Source organism: Podarcis tiliguerta (genome assembly GCF_965153285.1).
Source record: "Podarcis tiliguerta genome assembly, chromosome: 9".
NCBI classification, from domain to species: Eukaryota; Metazoa; Chordata; class Lepidosauria; order Squamata; family Lacertidae; genus Podarcis; species Podarcis tiliguerta.
This window is the reverse complement of record NC_139542.1, coordinates 53,456,606-53,473,264: the sequence shown is the minus strand read 5'-3', so window position 1 is coordinate 53,473,264 and position 16,659 is coordinate 53,456,606. Positions and strand designations below refer to the sequence as shown.

At 43.3% G+C, this 16,659-nt stretch overlaps 1 protein-coding gene across 2 annotated transcripts in view; it reads left to right on the top strand.

Moving 5' to 3' along the window:
- Nucleotides 1-8,843: 8,843 nt before the first annotated feature.
- The window catches only part of LONRF1 (LON peptidase N-terminal domain and ring finger 1), a 213,769-nt gene continuing 205,953 nt past the window's right edge, over nucleotides 8,844-16,659 (top strand). The window contains exons 1-4 of one of the 2 annotated variants that reach the window (XM_083458195.1): nucleotides 8,844-9,861; nucleotides 14,237-14,355; nucleotides 15,711-15,833; nucleotides 16,109-16,255. In XM_083458195.1, coding sequence (XP_083314321.1) covers nucleotides 9,225-9,861; nucleotides 14,237-14,355; nucleotides 15,711-15,833; nucleotides 16,109-16,255 — 1,026 coding nt within the window. In that variant the 5' untranslated portion in view covers nucleotides 8,844-9,224. The remainder of the gene's footprint in view (nucleotides 9,862-14,236; nucleotides 14,356-15,710; nucleotides 15,834-16,108; nucleotides 16,256-16,659) is intronic. The other variant, XM_083458196.1, reaches the window with a different exon arrangement.

Sequence of the window (16,659 nt, the reverse complement as noted above, 5' to 3'; positions counted from 1 at the left end):
TGAAGCACTATTTCTGGGTTAGCAGGGGTCTGTAACCTGAAGCGTATGTAACCCGAGGTACCACTGTACTAGATCATGTGGAACACACTGTCCTCTCTGCATTCTGGACATACAAGTCATAAGATAGCGATGAGGTCACACCTAGTCTACCATCTACCCATACAACCTTATATAGGCTCATAAAAAGTATGTGGTACTGATGGTGATGGTGTTTAATGCTCACCGTTAATCAAAGGAGCCCAGGGCACATAGTTCTCTGTCTCCATTTTATCCTCACAACTGCCCTATGAGATATCCCAAAAGAGATAGTGGCAGACACCATTAAACATAATGGCTGAGTAGAAATCTGAAACCGGGTTTCCCTGCTCCTAGTCTGAGCTTGGAGGAATCATACAGCTGAAAATTCCCACGTTTAAAAACAACAACAACAAACCACTTCACACACACAAAAACCTTGCTATGGGTTAAACTAAGGAAGAAGCTTCCACCTGACATTCTAGTTTTCCACACTGATGTTGGAAAACATTGAATCATGTGATCCCTCACATGCATTATGAAGCAGCCATAATCCCCAGAGGGCTGTACCATGTGGTTGTTTTGTTGTTTTCCAAACTGGCAGATCAGCTGTAGTAACAATGCTTTTAAAACCATGGCTCTTAATGGTATGCTTAACAGCCTTGTTCCTAAACCAATGAATCCAAAATATTCAGATTTCCTGGAATATACTTGCCGTTTTTTCAGAGGTTGCTTAAGCGGCTAGCCAACCTGCCAGTGGGTGATAAATGAATGGATTTACAACATAGGATTACATTTTTAAATACTTTGGGAATCAGGGTGGCTATTCAAGAACATTTCTTAAAATGTCGAGGCAGGAAGCAAAAACAAGCATGCTTTCTACATGGGGGCAGGGGGAAATGCTTCTGTGTAGCCTTTAATCATTGATACAAAGGTTATCAAAGGTTGTTTTGAGTTTAATCCGGGCAGCCAGAAGATCACAGCAAAAACAAAAGTCTTATTTTTTATTATTATTACTTCCTTATGTAAGTGAGTGGCAGAGATCCAGCTCTTCCCTTCTAATACATTCCTGAGTCAACAGTGCATCAGATGCTTTGGAGAAATTATAAGAAAAGAAATGAAATGTGCAATCATCTTTTAAAAAAAAATTCTGGGAGGGAGATACTTTGCTTTTTATGGTGGGGGGTGCAAGGAGGAGGGAACACGACATTTTCCATAGCCGGCCAATTTATACGTTTTTTTCTCTCTCTCTCTCTCTCTCTCTCTCTCTCTCACACACACACACACACACACACACACTTTCAAAACAGGATGTTTTCCCCAAATGATCCATTCAGATACTGATTTTAATGCCAAATGGCAGTAAAATATATATATATTGGGGTGGGGGAAGAGATGGAATCTGAGAATGATGGGAAGAACCTGGATAAAAAGGATAGAAAAGAAGAAGCAAGAACTGCTAGCGGGGAAAATCTTTGGCAGTGAATTCAGGCTCTGGAATAACAAACTTGCGAGAGTTCTGCATCAACAAGATAAAAACATACTGGTTTTATTATTCTAGAGTAGAAACAGCTTCGGCATGCATCTCACCTAAGTAATTCTATTACTGAGACACTGACAACATCAGATTGTGTACCGTACAGTGTGGCAGAGAGGACACGGCTAATCTCCAAAAATAAATAGAATTGTCTAGAACAAAATATGGAGCACATATGCAACAGCTTCATTTAGAAACACTCAGCAAATCTCTTGACCATTAACCTATAGTGAAAAGGTTTCAAAATCTGAGAAATTGTCATGGGTACACACTATTTCTGCCCAAAGAAACAGCAGACCCTAAAAAGTGTCCCTATTTTCCAGGGACGTCCCTGATTTGGAGAAGCCATCCCGGTTTCTGATTTGATCCCGGAATGCCCCACTTTTCCTTAGTATTCCTATTTTCCTTGGAGAAACATTGGAGGGTATGGAGTTACCATCTTAAGGTAATCCTGTGTAGGGAAGGTTTTTTAATGCTCAATATTTTATTATGTTTTTATATATGTTGGAGGCTGCCCAGAGTAGCTGGGGCAACCCAGTAAGATATGTGGGGTATAAATAGTAAAATTATCATTATGGAATGGGACGCCTCTATTTTCACCAGAGAAATGTTGGAGGGTATGCACTCCCACAAACATAACCAGGCAACTTCCCCCCACCCAAGCATGACCAAGCAATATGCATCCCAAAGGACAAAACCCACACAAATACACTCGGATAATTCTATAGATCCAAAAGCCGCACTACTAAACAGGCAACACTCTTCAGTGCTTCCCAGGCTTCCACCAGCCCAGGCACCAGAGGATCCTTTTTTTTATTTCCCCTTCCCCTTCATGCTCTTAAAAACCATCCCTAGGAATTTATACAGTACAATGGCTACCAGACGTCCCCGTTTCCCGGGGACAGTCCCCGGATTTACAAATTGGCCCCAGACAAAATCCGTCCCCGGAATGTCCCCGGATTTCATTTAATGTCCCGGGATTTATATTTTAAGTGTTGTAGATTTATTAGTAGGGAATGAATGTTGTGTGATTGTTTAGCAGAAATGTTGTAAAGAATTAAGTAAAAACTGATTGTTAATGGGCTAAAGTGGAAAATTTAAAGTTAGATTGAGTTAAGATAATTTATAGAACAAAAATTGAGAAAGAGGGAAAGGATTTGCTGAATTAGCATTTGAACTAGAATATAAAAAGGGAGGTGTGAGGAAGTCGAGGAAACAAGTAAATGAAAGATAATGATATGGAATTTGGATGTGGTTTTTTTTTTTCCTTTTTATGTATTGTTCGTTTTCCTTTTTCTTTTTTTTTCTTATTTTTGATGTATTGTTTGTTAAATTTTTCATTGTTTCTTTTTTCTGTTACACTTTTTTCTGTAATTATAAAACCTTTAATAAATATCTTATAAAAAAAAAGAATGTTGTGTGATTGGTTCAACGGCACAAGACACATCATATGGGGACATTCGGCGAGGCAAAATGGCGGGCACCATGGCAGCGAGCAGCTCTTGAAGCCAGCCAGAGCCAACTACCAGGCTGGCTCCGGGCTGCTGAGACTGCTGCTGCCGAAGGGGAACCAGTGACGCCTGGTGTGTCAACTGGGAGAAGCGCTGACCGCCCCGCGTGACCCAAATCGAGCCAGGAGTGAGAGCACCCGGCCACGCAGCCAACTGCTCAATGGTGCTCTGGGGCCAGTAAAAACTGGAGCTGATGCAGTGAGAAGGAGGAGAGGAGGAGGGAGAGAAAGAGGAAGGAGAAGAAAGAGGGAAGCCCTGACCTTGCCGTGCCCCAGCCGCCGCTGAGGAGGAGAGGTAGGAGAGCACCTGGAGGGCAAGGAGATGTGGCCGAGCCCAGGCCCAACCCAAGCCTACTCCATGGCAGCTAGCACTCCAAGAGGGCAGGCCAAGACCCAGAGGAAGGCAGCGCAACAGAGGAGACCACAGGAGAGAAGATATTACTTCTTTATTTATTTATTTAAATATTTTTTAAAAATAATTTTCCCCCTCTTAAAAAAAAAAAGTGTCCCAGATTCTTTGAAAAAAATCTGGTAATCTTATGCTATACCACCTTCCTTGCTTTCCTATTGTCAAGAGTGCCTCTGAGTCTCTGTATTCTGGGGAGAAAGAGGGGAAAGCTCATTGAGTGGCTGAAACCCGGAGCTCCCCCTCCCCACCTGCACAAAAGTAAAAACAAACAAATCAAGAAAAAACTTTAAAAACAAACAAACACTAAAATAAATAAAAATGATCAGGATGGGCAGCAGGCCTATGGGGGAAGGGGACACAACCAAATGAGATCTCTTGGGGGGCATGGTTGGCAATCCTGTGTATTAAAGATAAAGAACCATAAGAAGGGAGAAGAGGGACCTTAAAGTTTCCCAGTCAGTAGTTAGTACTGATTACCTGATTATTAAGGATTTTTTTGTTTTACAGAAGTAAGTGTAATGCCTCGTTGTTGTTTTTTTCCATGTGACATTTTTAGAAATCCATTTCATTTGTTGAGGCATTAGGGGGAGAAGAAAAGGAAAAAAAAAAGAAAAAAGAAAGGGGGGTGGAGAGGGAAGATGGATGGGGGTGGGGTCGGGTGGCAGTGTTTCTATTATGTTTAATGTATGTAAAGTTTGGGGTCAGCGTTGTTTGTGTTGTTCACTTGTGTTCCTTTGGTGGTGAGAGAGGTTGGGGTTGGCCTAGGGTGTGATTGTTTGCTTGTGATTGGCTGTGGTGATCTTTGTTTTCGTGTGTGAGTGAGGTGGGTGGGTGTTTTGGATCAGGTTAGCCATATTGATTTGTATGCTGTTGGTGGATTATTGTCATTGTCCTGTTGGGCTGTGTATGTGATAAAGGGGAGCCATACCGGGGTGAAGGCGTCTTCTTCTGTTTGTCCCCGTGTCGGTTTCAGTTTATTAGTTAATTTTTCTAGTAGGGCTGTTTCCCATACTATTTGGTACCATTGGTCCATACTTACTCCTGACAGGTCTCTCCAGTGTCTGGCTATGATGCTTCTGGCTGCTGAGAGTAGGTGGGTTATGAGTTCTTTGTGGTGTAAATGGGCATTGTTGTCTTGGAAGATGTTTAGTAGGGCCAATTCTGGGGTGATGTCTATTACTTGCTTAGTTATTTTACATATTTCTTGTATGGCTGTTGTCCAGAATAGTTGGATTTTGGGACACTCCCACCACATGTGGAGGTATGATTACCTGATTATTAATGTCACAGGCTCACAAGGGTTGGGTGGATAGACGAGCCCCTCACATATGCCAATTCCAGCCGTGTTGAGCAACTGTTTCTGTACAACTTTGCCTGAGCCAATGCCTGGGAGGGCATTAGGTCCCAGCATCACAATATCAGTGCTAGGATTCTCATATCTGGTCCCAGGAGGTCCAGTGCTTATGCAGCAGATCACAAGATCAATTTGCAAGAGTTTCTTTGGACATTAAGATGTTCCTAGCCACCCGCACAATTGCTTTGTGTTTCCAGAGGTTACATTTCCAGAGGTAACATTTGAAAGGGAATTTGTTCAGATAAGAATCACCACTTTGTGGGTTATTTTTGGGTGTGTCCCCCCCCAAAAAAGTAAATAAATAAATAAATAAAAGTGGGGTATATACATCTGAAACTTGCAATTTTCCCCTGTGCAACTCCTCCTCTGTAGTTGAGACTCCAGTTGCAATGGGGAATTGAGTGGCTGAAGGTGCTCTAAGGTCACACCATAAATCTAAGCACTATGATACCACTTAAACAGTCATGGCTTCCCCTGAAGAAATATGGAAGTTGTAGTTTAAGGGTTTGGGGAGTTCTTATGAAGCCTGATTCCTTTTCCAGAATTACAGTTCCCAGGATTTCTTGCGAAGAGAGATTGACTGTTAAAATACTCTGAGAATTTCAGCTCTGTGAGGTGAATAGAGGTCTCCTAACCATAGCTGTCAACTTACAGATTTGAAAATAAGGGACCAGCAGCCTCGAAAATAAGGGATCAGCAGCCAAAATAAGGGATTTTCCGGGTACAGGTATGTTCAACTTCTGAGCCCCTCTGAGCCAAAGGCAGAAAGCCCAGCCAGCAGCCAAATGAAGCCTCATCAATAAGGCACAGCAGCGGGACATGGCGCTGGGAAAAGGGACTGTCCCGCCAAATAAGGGGCACTTGACAGCTATGCTCCTAACAACTCTCAGCACCCTTGACAAAACTACAGCTCCCAGAATTATTTAAGGGAAGCCATGGCTGTTTAAAGTGGTATCATAATGCTTTAAATGTACAGTGGTACCTCAGGTTACATATGCTTCAGATTACATACGCTTCAGGTTACAGACTCCGCTAACCCAGAAATATTACCTCGGATTAAGAACTTTGCTTCAGGATAAGAACAGAAATCGTGCTCCGGTAGCACAGCAGCAGCAGGAGCCCCCATTAGTTAAAGGGGTGCTTCAGGTTAAAAACGGTTTCAGGTTAAGAACAGACCTCTGGAACGAATTAAGTACTTAACCCGAGGTACCACTGTACAGTGTGACTGTGACTTAAAACAGCTATGCAGTCTACACTGTGCCAACTTGTTCTCTAATGGAATCATTTTCTCAAATATGGTCCAACAGCTGGTTTTTATGCAGAGAATAGGAACTCTTTTACAGTTTTGTAAGAGTTAATATTATATCACACATTTAAAAAAAAACGCTTATGTAAAAGCAAATTAGAATGATTAAATATGCACTCCTTGCCTGTTTTACCTGATAAAAAGCCTTGAGTGCATTTTGGTTATGTTTGAGTGCCCTGTACATTATGCAACCCTGCTTCAAAGGAAATAAACCATTTGTATGCTTTATATAACAGAGTGAAAAGCTGCAGTCTCAGTTGATAGATCTCCATAAATGAATTGTATTCTGATTGCAAAGCAAAATGGTTAGAAGTTAGAAACTGCTCTCTTTATGACATATACATACAATCTTAATTCTTCATGTAGGGCTTGGAAGAGGGGATGTTGGGGGAGTTCTCCACGGGATACAAAGCTTCCCCATTCACTTGAGCTGACCCGGGCAAAGGGAGAAAAACTACACCATCCAAAGGGGGGGGGGAGAGAAATTGCCATCCACCTCCCGCTCTAGTCAGCATGAGCCTGGCAGGGGTTAGGAAGTGGTGATTCATTTACCACTGACACACACACCCGGCCTCCATGGGATTGCTCTGTAAATGGCATTCTGAGCTCTGTAAATGGAATTCTGGCAGAACTAACAAAATGAAGTGCGTAAAAAAAAAAAAGCATGAATGATACTTAATAGGACTGGGCACAGGTATGGTCCTAACGTAGTTGGAATGACTGACCAACCAACCAGTAAACACATATATATGCACACACTCCCCACTAGTCCAGATTTAGTTATGAAAATGAATTAATTTAGTACAAGTGTGACAACTGACATAGTTCTGCAAATATTCCTCATGACATTTCCATGTGCTAGCTTTTGTTAAACATTAAAGCTGCCTCTAAGGATTGTTCTCTGTGTGCATTATCATTAGTAACGTCACAGACACTATCCAATAGGTGCTCATGATAGTCATGCAAGTACCTGTTGCAGAAGTATTTGACACACAGTGGGGGCTAATTTTGGCTCTCCCCCGCTCCCCCCCAAAGGGACTGCTTGAACAGCAATTTACAGATAATTGTAAAATGAAACTATGAGAGCAGAAAAGGGTGTTTTTCAACTTTCTGCTGGTTGTTTAATACTAACTGCAAATTGAGGGCCTATCAATTAAGACAGAAAAAAATATATGATGGAGGAGGGCAACCTATGAATCCAGGATGAATTTTGCCTGCCTTTTACTCACTTTCTCATGGAGAGAAGCTGGTCATGCATGACCATTATAGTGCAGGAGAGGACACTGGGCTTGGCTGGGTGTGTCGATCCTTGGTTCACACTATCTTTGTTTTATGGCAAGCCCAAGGGCCTGATACAGTTAAGTGTAAAAAAAAAAGTTTGTATTTTGTTTTTAAGGGTTTGAAGGTATAGCTGGAGTTACCGGCAAACACAAATAACAGACAAAAATGTTTTTGATACTTGCTAAAAACAAACATTCTGGTTGTTTAACCTTTCATTTTTTTCAAAAGTTTTAGAACATGAAAAAAAGCCACGCTGGATGAGGTCAAGGGCCCATCTAGTCAGGGCACCATGTTCTCACAGTGGCCAATCAGATGCTCACAGGGAGCCAAGTAGACAGATCTGAGAACAAAAATCATCAGTGGCTAGTACAGTGGTACCTCAGGTTAAGTACTTAATTCGTTCCGGAGGTCCATTATTAACCTGACACTGTTCTTAACCTGAAGCACCACTTTAGCTAATGGGGCCTCCTGCTGCCGCTGCACCGCCAGAGCACGATTTCTGTTCTCATCCTGAAGCAAAGTTCTTAACCTGAGGTACTATTTCTGGGTTAGCAGAAGTGTATGCAGTGGCGTAGCGTGGGTTGTCACGCCCCCTAACCCTGAGTGAGCCAGGTAGGGGCAGAGAGCTATGAGTGCGAGCGCGCGCCCCCCAGATGTTGCACCCGGTGCGGCCAGCCCCCCCTGCACCCCCCCACGCTATGCCACTGAGCGTATGTAACCTGAGGTACCACTTTATTGCTTCAGACAGTGGCAATGGAACATTTTCATTGCCAGCTTCTTCCTCCACGAATCTAATGCAAATTCTGTGGTTTAGCTGAACGTTGTGCAAGAAGTACTTTCTTCTGCCAATTTCGAATCTGTCCAAATTCAGCTTCACTGGTTGTCCCCTATTTCTAATACTGAGAGACAGAAAGAAATGTGGGTGTCATCCCTTCTCAAGGACAACTCGAGCTACCATCTCTTTTCTGGCAGGGCTCTTGTGTGTAGCAAGAGGAATCCTACAGGTTGAGCTTTTCCTGCTGCAAAACCTCTGTAAAGGAAAATACAGTAATAATAAAAAGGGGCATCGGGTATTTCCCCCCTGCCTTTGCATAGTGTACAGCCCAGGTCCCAACCCCGGCGTCAGCGGATCATTGCGCGTGGGAATGCAAACTAGTCTTCAGGAAGTCAGCAGAAAAAGAGGAGGAGGAGCGCTAAATTCCTACGACCCACCCCTTCCCTATCAGGGCCGACCATCCCGCCAGCCAGCCAGCCACGCCCCTCACCGCTGCCATCCGGCAAAGGAAAGTTATGGAACAAGCGCGAGCACGTGGCCTTGTTTTATAATTTCCTCGCCCCGCCCCTTTCCTTTGTCGCGCTCCTCGCGGCGGCCCGCCGGCCAATCGCAAGTCAGCCTTGCGCGGAAAGCCGGATGACGCTCCGTTTTATGTAAGGCCCTGGCGTCGCCCGCGACGCTCTCGCGCTTACAGAGAGAAAGAGAGAGAGAAGGAAGATTGGTGGGGTGGGGGGCGCGGAGGCGGGGCACGTCGGAGAGATTGAATCCGGATCTTAAGGTTGGGGGGGGGTGGAAGAGTGCGAGGTGCGGTTGAGGGGACTTGAAAAGAGGGCGGAGCCTCCCGCGAGCGCGCTCAACCGCCAACAACGTCCGAAAAAGCCTGTCAGAGGAAGGAGGGAGTTGAGGGGCGCGCGCGCACGCCAGGCCTCGTCAACCGCCAGCCGGCTCCGTCGTCGGTGCTGTTACCTCGAGAGAAGCGGCGGCGCTCGGGGGTCGCGCGCCACACCCCCCTCCGGTGAGCCGGACGTGGAGTGGAAATGGCGTCCTCGCCGGTTCCTGAGTCGGCCCCCGAGCCGGGGGGCAGCGGCACCCATTCGGAGCGGGAGCTCCTTCTCCGTCGCGGGGAGCTCCTGGCGCTGGGCAACCACCTGAAAGAGGCTCTGGAGACTTACTCGGCGGCGCTGCGCCTGGGCTCGCCCAGCTCCCGCCGCCGCCTGGGCGCGCTGGTGGACTGCCTGGTGCTGCACTACCGCCTCCGGCAGAGCGGCGAGAGAGCGGGCGACGCGCCGAGGGAAGGCGGCGGAGGGAGAGCGGCGGCGGCGGCGGAGGAGCAGCAGCAGGAGACCGCCGGCCTGGAAGACGGCTCCTCCACGGCGGCGGCGGCGGGGCTCTTCCGCTGCCCCGGCTGCGAGGGCTTCCTCGGCGAGCCGGTGGTGGCGCCGTGCGGGCACGCCTACTGCCGCCGCTGCGTCCACGAGCACCTCCGCGCCCGCTGCCGCCGCTGCGGGGACCCACTGGCTTCGTCGCCCGTCGCCGTCGCCCTGGGACACCTGGCGGAGAAGTGGTTCCCGGAGGAGTGCAAGAGGGCTCGCACCTGGCGGCGCCTCGGAGAGATGCTCGTGCAAGGGCAGCTGCGGGAAGCCAGCGAAGCCGCCAGCCAGGCCCTCGAAGAGGGTAAGAGCCACGGCCGCTGCTCGGGCCTCTGAAGCGGGGTGGGAAAGGGTGGGGTTCCTGTGGGGTAAAAAGGGCCCTTTGACTACAATCGTGCGCTCTGGGGAGCCTGATCGAACTCGAATGTGCCTAGTGCTGGGCTCCAGACGATCGGAATCTGTCCCGTGAAGGAATCTGTGGGGATCATGCATGCACGCTTGCTTCGTACTCAGAAGCGCGCCGGTTACTTGATGGCTTGCAAGCCTAGAGGACCGGCTTCGTAAAGAGGCCAGATGCTCCATATCGCCCTAACGCAATACTTCTGGGCGAGCTGAAGTCACGCATTCAGCCGGGAAGTGAGTGTTGCATAACCTAAGCGCGATCCAGATTCCTGTATGTGAAACAGGCCCCGGCGCGCTTCAGTTGGAAACTGTAGCTAGTTTTCCAGTGAAACTGTGCACATCACATTGCGAATTTAACATGGCCCTCCGAGGTGGCAACCTGTATGCAGGACTTTTAGAAGTTCCTAGAGAGTTGGCTTTTTGCAAGAATTTCACAAGTGAAACTCATACTGCAGATTGTCTTCCACCTTTTCAGTGAGTACTTAAGGTGGAACAGTGAACCCCCTTGGTTTCTAGCAGGCATTATGGGTTTGAGGTATCATGTTAGTTATATTGCATAATGTGGATAAAGGCTTTGTTGTGAGTGACCTGAAGAGAGTCCCTACCTTGGAGCTGTGAGTTTCCTGTTACCCTTTGTTTTGTAGGGAGGTAAAAATGCTTGTTTTGTTTTTCTGATGCTCTTTCTGTAAACTTTTCCAGAGTTTCCAAAAGCTGGCATTTAGATGTACAGTGGCACCTCGGGTTACATATGCTTCAGGTTACAGACTGCTAACCTAGAAATAGTGCTTCAGGTTAAGAACTTTGTTTCAGGATAAGAATAGAAATCGTGCTCCGGTTGCGCAGCGGCAGCAGGAGGCCCCATTAGCTAAAGTGGTGCTTCAGGTTAAGATCAGTTTCAGGTTAAGAACGGACCTCCGGAACGAATTAAGTACTTAACCCGAGGTACCACTGTATAAGCAAAGAGGAATCTTTGAAGATGCGTTCTATGGGATTAGCTTTGTTAGTTGATGAAGTGCTATGGAACTGTCATTTTCTGAAAGTTAGTGAAAATGTTTCAGCTTCTAAATTTTGGAACCCATTTTCAGAGTATATTACATAAAAATAGGAACCTTGAATAAAAACCTGTATTTCTAAAAGAAGGGATGCAGATATGGGTGAAGGAGCACTCATTCACTTGGGCTTAGCAACTGTGTTTGGGAGGTGGTGGTCAGAAGAGGCTTGGCTGTGAAACCTGTAACACTGAGGACCAGTAATTACTCATGATGAATTCACTTTTACCAGAGGCCTATTTTCAGTCTCCTAAAGTGTTACTGAGACAATTCGCAGGAGGCAGGCTAGTTGCATAAGCAGATGGGGGCGTGGAAGGGGAAAAGGTTGTATAATGCTGGTGACATCACAGATGGGAGTGTTGAGTCTTTCACAACACTGTTTAGAAAAGACTTGTATGGGGAGGTCTAGAGATATGACTAGGTTAATATTCTGGGAGCACTTCACAGGATGTTCAATACTGAGTACTACTTGTAACACTGTATGAAATAAACTAAGGAAAATTTAATTGTGCGCATGCTTTTATATCTCTGAAAGATGTTGAATCTGGGATTGGTGATTGTGACCTTTTGTAACTATTCTGGTTTTCTGGCTGTTCAAATCATAATAGGCGTCTAAATTCTCATTCTTTGAGAACACTATATTCTGTCTTGCACTTGTGCTTCTGTGGTCCTGGTATCTTACTTTTGAGATGCAGAGCAATGACCACCTAAAATCATTTGGCTTCCTAGTTTCTAACTCGAAAGCCTAATCCAAATATGTTAGTGCTACTTTCTGATGAAAGTTTTATCATTGTTTGAAAATTGTCTAATTTGTTCAAGAGACCGTAATATTCTTCTTTTACTACACATCAGACCAAGGACATTTGCCTGAAATAAAAATGGGTGTGTTGGAAGGATAGTTACAGGGAATGAAATGTTTATTTTGCTTTGAGATAGAAACTTTGCAGAGTTAGAGGTTTGCATAGTGCACCACATGTCCTTAATTTCGAGTCAGAATATGGGAGTGAACCTCAAGGCCTAGTGTAGAAGCCTTACTCTTGATGCTTTCATCCAGTAGGCTAGGCTAAATTTGGGAAGTGGCCTATTGTGCCGTATTTATATGACCTTAGATTCAGTTCCTAATCTCCAGCATGTGACTTGATCAGCAGAAGTGTCTGAGTAGTATGTGGGGCATCTGATATAATGGAGCTATAAACAGCCATAAAGACTTAGAAAGGACTTCAGCTGGACTTGTTTGAGTTGTTTTTGGTCTTGTTGTGTACTAGGAGAGTGTCTCACTGTCCATTCAGATGCACATGAATACACAGGATGGGAAATGCTAGATACCAGCATTAATTACTGTATTGCTGTAGGCAAAACTAGCAACTTTTATGCTCTAGTTCAGCACGGAGTTGAATTTCTGATGTTTAGGTTCTTGGCCTGTCTAGTGCCTGAAGTTCATCGTGCTAATGTTGTAAACTTGTCTGCTTCCAGCCAGTACCTCATGAAAATGCTACTGTATGACTCAGGAGCTTCTTTTCTCTTTCCTTGTAGTCTCTTTCCCACCCTAAAAACCACCCCACCCAATATTTTCTAGAGGGTTATAGAACCCTTTGGAGCAGATTTGCGGAGCTGTTAAGGGGCAGAGAGGAAGCTGAAATCTAATCACATGAGAGGACACTTGCACAACTTTGAATATGCATATAGGGCACTATCTACAGTATGCTGCGGGTCTTAGCAATGAGCTGATCTTTTAGACTATGTGTGCCACTCAGTTGTGCAACCTCAAAGTGAGGTTAGTTTCCTTTTTATATGATCTGTGTTGGCCCCTTTCAGTATGTGCAAACTAGCTATTAAACACTGGTGTGGCATATTAATTTTAGTAATAATAATTTTTTGGAATTGAATTTGTAAGGCATAGAAAGGAAGGCATCCCAGAATTGGGGCTTAATCTTTTATGAAAATTGGTTAATTCTTTTAGGAGAGTTAAGTTAGGAGTTACACACATACAGGGAGCAGGGGTATAGCAATTAAATATTTTTTAATATGCCACCTTGGTGGTACGTTTGCCTCCTAGATTTAAAAATGTTATTATAACTCATTCTACAGTAATTAGAAAAAGCATACATTAATATAAAATAATAATAAAGTGTTTACTCAGCACCTTGCCCACATAATCAAAGAAAAGAGAAACTTGGAAGCAGTTGATCTACTTTCATAATTACATGATGTGCCTAGATGCACTTTGGGGCATGATTAAAATGTGTCGTAAGATGTTTGGAAAACTGAGACCATATCCAGTCAGCGTCTAAAACTCTTGCGGTATTTCAAACTGTTGGAATTTAAGAGTTAGAAACCAAAAACTTGACATCTTGCACAAAAGTAGTGTTGTCATCTTGAACTGTCAAGCTCTAAGGGAGTTAAACAGGCAACTAGATGTGACAAGGTGATATCCACAGTCTGTGTGGTTTCAAGTAGTTCATTTTGTTTTCAGAGTGGAAGATGTGATTACAAATTCACCGATGTTGCATCTACTCTGGCCGTGCCAATATTATCCTTTTAAGCTTGTAATCAGTCAATATCTTTGTTTTCACACCTAAGTAAACTTTACTGCTGCAAGTATAAAGGCTTGAAATACAGTACCAAAACACTAGTAGGCAGAAAACACTAAATTCTGTCCTTTTTTGAGGGCTTTCTTTAATTTATTTGTCCTATATTTCCTTGCTTATCCTATAGACAAGGATGATTCAAGGATTTGCAGACTTCCCCACTTGGGAGAAGAGTGAAGGAAGACTGGTCTTGTCTTACAAACTATGTCTATACAGATTTTAAGACCAAATTGGGTCCACAAAACCAACCTAAACTTCAGTTTGTGCCTTTGACTAGCATTCAGATATTTTTATTGGTCTCTAAGCATATAAATACTTCTTGTAGTTAGGTTAATTGCATTAGGGTCTTTCAGGATCTTTACTATCACCTTATTTGCAAGGGTGTTTTAACATTTAGTAAGTCATAAATCTTTACTAACAAGCTTGTCCACATCAACAGCATGAAATAATGAACTACTTCTCTTCAAACTTAGAAAGTTTTGTTTTGTTTTGTTTTGTTTTTTGTCTGGCTTCTTGGAAAATGTTATTTTCCATAGGTGCATATCTATTTCTAAGTCTGCACTGCATGTATATTTTGGATTATAAAGACATAAGCAGTTTCTATTCAGCTACGTGACAAAGTCATTGGTTTTTATTTTAGATCCTAGTGATTTGATACTACGGGTTTATAGAGCTGAATCCTATGCTGGCCTCCAAGAATTTAAATATGCCCTGGATGACCTGAATGCTGTTACTGCTAAAATGCCAAATTGGTCTGAGGTAAGTCTATAAAGTGTAGATGCTTAAGATAATATCCTATTAAGTCATCCTCGGAGTTGACTTATTAAAGTTGATGAACTAAAGTCAATTGATTTCAGTGATCTTACTTTTAAGTATGACTGATATTGAATATCACATACAGTGTACTTGTATTATGAAAAATACAATAAACATAATGCTAGAAATTGTGTCAGCATTTTCAAACCCAAACCCACCTTTATCCCAGGCATGCATTTGGGAACCATTTCTTATGTTTTCCCATGCATTTGCATGGTGGTAGTACTGCTGTTTTGACCCACCTTGGATCAGGTTCACTACATGGATTGAGTCTTTCAGCAAGCATAGTACTGCACACTTCTAGCAGAAGCCCTGTTCTGATTGTAATTATGTTTTCAAGCACAATTGTGAAGTTGAAAAGCTTTGTCAAGATAAAAAGGCGGGAGTGTTTAAGCTTCATTATAAGCACTTCAAGTCAAGAGTTAAATGATCCCTCCACCCCCAGTTCTCCAACTGGTTCTGCAGTTGGTTGGCTTTCTCTATGTGCACATGCACGTACATATAATTTTGCATGAAACAAGAATATAAACTGCATTCACACTGTGGATGAATAAATCAATTTTGCATGGTCCAAACAGGTGCTTTTCAACAGTAGCTGTACGTATATGGTGCAGACTAAGGGCTTGTGCACTCTTATGTTTGACCCGTTGCTTTCTCTTGGGGAAACCTGCAGTTTAGTGCTGAATCGGAGCAAATGGCAATCTGGTTTTCTGTGGATTGCTATTTGTTCTGATTTATCACTAGAGGGGGTTTTCCAGGGGAAAGCAGCAGGGCAAAGGCAAACAGCTCGGACCTGTCCCTAGAAAGCATGGGATAAGCATTTGCTTTCTAGGCACAGGATAAACAGAAGTGTGGATGAGTGCTAAGTATGAAAGGGTGAAACAAGGTCTGAAAGAAAAAGTGAATGGAGTGTGTTATGCCTGTATGCTGTTTATTCCAATTGGTTCTATGGACTGGAGGAAGTAGTGATGGTAGAATGCATAGGATGTGCCATCCTTTTGTTTGAGTTCTCTGCTGTTATTCTGTCTCATTGCATAACATCAGGTATTACACTAACTCTTAAAACCATTAGTGCCATTGTAGGTTCTATTGGTTTCACTGAGGCTTTCTTCTATAGCAACTTGTAAGGTCCCAATCAAATAATTCAGTGGCATACATAGCTACAGGAAGCAAAAGCTCTATTGTACCCAGTGGGGCTAACTTCAAAGGAAATATGCTTAGGCTCAGGCTTCTAAATCTTTCTGTGATGCAAACCAAATGATTAACATTTAAATACCTTTGAATCACTGTTTTTTTAGGTCTACTTTCGGAAAGCAAGAATACTTAATAATGCTGGGTCTAAAGATGATGCCTTACAGCTCCTTCTTCACTGCCTAGCCCTTGATGAAGAATTTATTCCGGCAAAACTAGAAGTTGAGAAGGTATTTATATATTTTAAAGCAATTCTTAGTTTTTGCTTTCAGTTCTAATACTTTTCAAATGTAGTTACTTCCTGTGAAGAGGAAGTTACCAATGTTCACGTAGAAAACAAAACTTGCATTACAGTTAATTTTTCCAGAGATCTGAAGCCTGGTGAACTACTTAAAAAGCTCAGCTGGTTCACTGTAGTATGTTAAAAAGTTAGAAGACTGGGATGATTGGATTTACAAAATTTTAGTAATAGCTGGCTTATTCCTTAATATTGTCCATTTCACAGATGCTGTGTGATTTGTTATCACCAGAAAGTGTGAGAAAGAGTCTGAAGGAATCTGCTATGAATTCTTCGCATGTTCGAAGTAAACCATTTATACATGGTTCTGAAATGGAAGAGTCTTGTGAAAATTTACAGCACAGTTCAGAGCCAGTAAGTAATGATTATTTTTTCCACACATATTTCAAATGTTGCTATACACAATATATAGGTTGTGCTGTTGACTTGCTTCTTGTTTCATCTTATTCTAGTTTGATGCCATATAATTTTGAAATTTCAGGGTTGATAGGGAATGTGGAAAGAATCTAGAACAATGCTCAACATTGTAGAGAGAATGTTATTTATATGCTAATGAAAATTATGGGAATGGTTTTTAAAATGACAACTGTGAAGCAATACTTAAAAAAAAAAAAAAAAGCTTTTCCTGTATGTGTTCTTTGTGTCTAGGGACTCCTGAGGTTCTATTTCAGCACAGTAGAATGTTGTGCAAGTCTGTATTTTTAGGATATTGCTTTTTATACTCCCAGGTCTGCATTCACACACGGAAGTTGTGACAT